The sequence below is a fragment of the Meles meles genome, chromosome 3 (genome assembly GCF_922984935.1).
Source record: "Meles meles chromosome 3, mMelMel3.1 paternal haplotype, whole genome shotgun sequence".
NCBI classification, from domain to species: domain Eukaryota; kingdom Metazoa; phylum Chordata; class Mammalia; order Carnivora; family Mustelidae; genus Meles; species Meles meles.
The window spans coordinates 29,206,509-29,212,289 of record NC_060068.1 but is presented as its reverse complement, the minus strand read 5'-3'; the positions used below and the strand labels follow the sequence as shown (position 1 = coordinate 29,212,289).

Genomic DNA, 5,781 nt, shown 5'->3' with positions numbered 1-5,781 from the left:
TCCAGTGAAATTATGTGTAACTTAAGAAAAAAATAGGTGAACATAGCAGTAAAAAAGAGAGAGAGAGAGAGAGAGAGAGAAAGAGATAAAGAGGCAAACCAGGAAACAAACACTAAACTTTAGAGAATAAACTGATAGTTACTTGAGGGAGGTTGGGTGGAGGGATGCATCAAATAGGTAACGGGGATTAAGGAGGGCACATGTTCTGATGAGCACTGGGTATTGTATGCAACTGTTGAATCACTAAATTCTACACCTGACATTAGTATTATACTGTATGTTAACTAATGACTTTAAATAAAAAATTGAAAAGAAAAAAAAGTTTAAACAGTTAAAAATAATATAAAATAATGATTACATATGAAAAAAATCCAAGATATAGAATTTTGTCTGCATTTCAAAGTTAAATAGTACCAGCTATTGATATAACACATATATATTTTTTCTCAAGGAAATCTCACACAGTAAGTTTTGTATGAGCTTGAAATTTGGGGCAAATCAATGTAATCTTAGTCATGACTTCAGGCAGCACATTGACCCATACACTTTCTCAGGGCTCCCTTGACATCACTGTTCCTCATACAGTAGATGATAGGGTTTAACAAAGGAGTAAATATAGTATATAACACTGACACTGTTTTATCATAGTTAGCTGACCTGTAGGATTTAGGTCTCATGTAGATAAAAATAGCAGCTCCATAACACAGTCCCACTACACAGAGATGTGAGGAACAGGTAGCAAAAGCCCTCTTGTGGGCTTCTCTAGAATGATTCTCGAGAACTGCAGCAAGGATGAATCTATAGGAAATCAGGATGAGAGAAAATGGGACCAGAAGCATTAAGACACAGCAGATGTACATCACATACTCAAAAATAACTGTGTCAGCACAAGCCAAACGCATTAGAGTAGGGGCTTCACAGAAGAAATGATTTATCTCATGTGCATCACAGAATGGAAAACTCAAGGTAGCAGCAGCCTGCATGAGCCCATCAGCTGCCTCCAGGAACCAAGACCCCACAGTCATTCTCAGGCATAATTGCCAGCTCATGAGAATGGGATATCTCAGTGGGTGGCAAACAGCCACATAGCGGTCATAGGACATGGATGCTAAGAGGAAGAACTCAGCCCCTCCCAATGACATGAAGAAGAAGATCTGCAACCCACAGCCAGCAGGGGAGATGGACTTCTGGCCCGTCAAGTAGTCAGCTGCCATTTTGGGCACAATGGTGGAGACCAGCATCATATCCATGAGGGAGAGTTGGCTCAGGAGGAAGTACATGGGCGTGTGGAGCTGGACATCCTGGTGAATCAGGAAGAGCATGAGGGTATTGCCTACTAGAGAGGTGAAGGCGATTGTCATAACCGTTACAAAGAGAAATAAGTGGGCTCCTGTGTGGTTAAAGAGTCCTAGGAGAATGAAATCTGAGGTGGTGTTCCAGATCTTCATGATTTCAAACAAGAGTGACCCTACAAATGAAGAAATAGATGATAGAATTTTCAGTGTTTACAATGCTTCATTTCAATTACATTTTCATGAAAATAATTTGTGTGAAAATGTTGAAACCTATTCTAAATATTTCATCTCTGATTTCTAGCGACTTTTTAACTTGGACATAATGTTAGTTTTGTTTTTTTTCATTTTCATTATAAATAATTCTCAGGTTTAGTTTGCTTAATTGGTATAATGAATAAAATTTCTGGGTAAATGGAAACTGTTTTGTAGGCATGTCTTTGTGCTACATGATATCAACACAATGGAGAAGTAGAATTTCCACTTTGTTACTTGTATTTGCATTTGCTATTTTTAAAAAGATTTTATTTACTTATTTATGAGAGAGAGAGAGAGAGAAAAGGAGAGAAAGAGAGAGAGGGATTCAGAGACAGAAGTGGAAGCAGGATTTCCACAGAGCATGGAGCCCAATGTAGGACTTGATCCCAAGGTCTTGGGATCACAATCTGACCCAAGGCAGACGCTTAACCAACTGAGCCACCGAGAAACCCCTGTATTTGCTTTTTTTCCCATTTTATTTATTTTTGCAGCGTAACAGTATTCATTCTTTTTGCACAACACCCAGTGCTCCATGCAAAACGTGCCCTCCCCATTACCCACCACCTGTTCCCCCAACCTCCCACCCCTGACCCTTCAAAACCCTCAGGTTGTTTTTCAGAGTCCATAGTCTCTTATGGTTCGCCTCCCCTTCCAAATTTTTTTTTTAATAAACATATAATGTATTTTTATCCCCAGGGGTACAGGTCTGTGAATCGCCAGGTTTACACACTTCACAGCACTCACGATAGTACTTACCCTCCCCAATGTCCATAGCCCCCTCCCCCTCTCCCAATCCCACCTCCCCCCAGCAACCCCCAGTTTGTTTTGTGAGATTGAGTCATTTATGGTTTGTCTCCCTCCCAATCCCATCTTGTTTCATTTATTCTTCTCCTGTATTTGCTTTTATCATGCATGATCAACATTCTTAGCAGCTGAATTAAATCAGTGTATTCAACAACATAAAAGTTATGTATTTGTTAATAAGGACTATACATATCTACTATACTAATGAACCTTGAAAAGTCAGATAATTCTTTCTGATATTGATTAACCTGGAAAGGCATTTTTACCTCCCAAGAAGAGAAGCAATATTTTCAGGTGTAGGAACTGGAAGTAATTCATTTGTAGATAGAAGCATAACTTATTTTGGAATTGTTAGTATATTTAATTTGACTTTATCAAGTTATGCACTGAATACAATAATTACTTTCTTAGAATGTGTTTTCTAATGCAAAACTTAAATGTGAATGCATCATTTTATTAACTGTATAAATGGATTTTGTGTAATGATATGGGTTCGCTAAAAGTCACAGGGACACAATATTTTTTGGGGGTAGGAGAAAATAAAACTGATTAGTACCCAACATAGAGATAAATTAATTTCTTCTTCATTCCCTAGAGCATCTAAATTTCTAAAGGCATTTTCATCCCTGATCTGCTAGTACTGAAACTGCTCTAGCTTGTTGAATAATTTGGATCATACTTGAAGAGACAAAGATACAATTTCAATCTCAAAGATATGTTCTAATTCAGTGTAATAGCATGATAGGAGTCCACTTCTTCCTGAGCCATTTGATTTGTCCCCAGTATTACACACGACTTATATACTGGAATGCCAACCAAGACAGAGAGAGTACAAAAAAACTGTCTCAGTCCCTAAATCTATTTTTTCACCATCATCATTGTACTCACAGCTCAACTTCAGGATTTTAGTTGGTTGATTCAAAGTTAAACATAGAAACAAACTTCCTCCTCACAATATATACTGAATTTCCCAAAACTTACTTATCTTCACATCCTCAAATGTATAAAATTTGATTTCTGCACATTTAGGAACTGTATGAATTCCCTAATAATGGGTCTTTCTAGTGCTTTCCTGAAAGACCTATAAACCCTGTTATAAGGGTGCCAAGGTGACTCAGTTAATTGTCTGACACTTGATCTCAGCTCAGATATTGATCTCAGGGTAGTCATTTTGAGCCATGCACTGTGCTCCACAGTGGCCATGGAGCATACTTAAGACAAAAAAAAAAAAAAAAAGAAAGAAAGAAATAAGAAGCAAAACAAAAAAACACATCTTAACTCATTTATTTGACATGAACCATTCTGATTTCAATTATTCTAAACTCTTCCATTTTGAAGAATGTTAAAACTTACATGAAGTTAATCTGTAATATAATAACTACTGGATGTTGGATAGGTTTATTAAAATAACTTTTACTATCATCTTACCCATTTTTAGGTGTACTATCACTACAGTGGCATTATGCATATTCACATTATTCTGCAGCCATGGTCAATATGTATCTCCAGGACTCTTCATAATCTATAACAGAATTTTTGTGTCCATTAAACAATGATTTCCTCTCTCTTCCTGACCTTGGGAACTGGCAACCACCATTCTGCTATTCTGGGTCTATAAAATTGACTATTTTAGGATCTTTAGATTAGTGGGATTATACAGAATTTGTATTTTTGTGATTGGCTTATTTCACTCAACATCATGTCATCAACATTCATTCATGCTGTAACATGTGTTAGAATTTCCTTCTGTTCTAAGTTGAATAATATTCCTCTATATGTATATGCAACATTTCCTTTATTAATTCATTCCATCTATGGACATTTGGCTTCCTATCATTCACTTCAGTTGTATATTTAAAGATAAATTTACTGGGATTTTAATTTTTTTAAATAATGTGAACAGATAGATCTTAAAAATATAACAATTGGAGTCAATATTTTCCCTTTACACATATGAATTACAGGCACATTTAGAGACTCATTACAATCCCTAAAATTACTATTACATTTAGCAAAAGCTTTTTCTTCTGATATGTTTTGTTGTGAAATTTATATTTTTGTTTTGTTTTTAATTTGAAATTGTTAATGATTAACTTTTTAAATTTAATTTTATTTTTTCAGTGTTCCAAGATCCATTGCACACCCAGTGCTTCATGCAATATGTGCCTTCTGTAATACCCACCACCAAGGATGCTTAACTTTTGAATAGAGATATGTTATGTGTATATGCATTATTTTATTTATTTATTTTTTATAAAACAATTTTTTTTCAATTTATTACTTATAAAAGAAATTCTTCATCATGGATCTTATTTTCTATTCAACATATTTTTGTTAAAACTCCTTACTAGTGAGAGCAACTAAAGGTGTCAGTGACATAAAATCAGTAGTGAGAAATTAATTTTTTTCAAGAAATAATAATGTTAAATTGTTATTGTATTAAAATTCCTAACTATATTTTATATTATACAAGAAACACAGTTTTCACTAATTAAAATGTTAGTAACCCTACACAAAAAGAATTTGACATAATAACTCCTGACTATGCATAAAAGACTGGCTGAAAATCCAAAAAAGAAATTAACTTATCCTGCAAATAAAATATCTAAAATATAACTAGTGCATCCAGCAATTTTACAAGAAGGTCCACAATAGCCAAAATGTGGAAAGAGCTAAGATGCCCTTCAACAAATGAATGGATAAAGAAGATGTGGTCCATACTCAGTCATCAGAAAGGACGAATACCTAACTTATTCATCAACATGGATGGGACTAGAGGAGATTATGCTAAGTGAAATAAGTCAAACAAAGAAAATCAATTATCATATGGTTTCACTTATTTGTGGAACATAAGGACTAGCATGGAGGACATTAGGAAAAAGAAGTAAAAAATGAAGGGGGAGAAATTGGACTGGGAGATGAATCATGAGAGACTATGGACTCCAGGAAACAAACAGAGGTTTTAAGAGGGGAAGGAGATGGTAGGATGGGTGAGTCTGGTGATGGGTATTAAGGAGGGCATGGAGTGTATGGAATACTGGGTGTTATACACAAACAAAAAATGAATCATGGAACACTAAAAAAAAATAATAATAATTTTAAAAATAAAATATAACCAGTGGAAAAGAGAAAGTTTAACACTTACAAGAGTAGGAATTAGAAAAATTAGCTCTCTGAAGATAAAAATTCCCGCAGGTTTAAAACAGCTATGATTACTTCTGCTTTCAGTTCTTCTTCTTCTTTTTTTTTAATCTCATATACAATCCCAGGAAATTTAGAGCACCCTGATCATTTCCCTTCCATATTTTTCAGAGCCCATTGCCCTAGCTTAACCTAAACTATTTTATTCCCTCAGGATATTCAGGTGATCAATCAATATTCTCTTTTAAAAATAATATAATAACAGCTAAATCACTTATGTGACTGA

The 5,781-nt window shown here is 34.8% G+C and overlaps 1 protein-coding gene across 1 annotated transcript; it reads right to left on the bottom strand.

Annotated features, from left to right (window-relative positions):
• Positions 1 to 521: 521 nt before the first annotated feature.
• Positions 522 to 1,496, bottom strand: LOC123939143 (olfactory receptor 2T33-like). Its single transcript, XM_046001097.1, has one exon. It carries the CDS (start codon positions 1,446 to 1,448, stop codon positions 522 to 524), a length of 927 nt encoding a protein of 308 aa, XP_045857053.1. The 5' UTR covers positions 1,449 to 1,496.
• Positions 1,497 to 5,781: the final 4,285 nt, after the last annotated feature.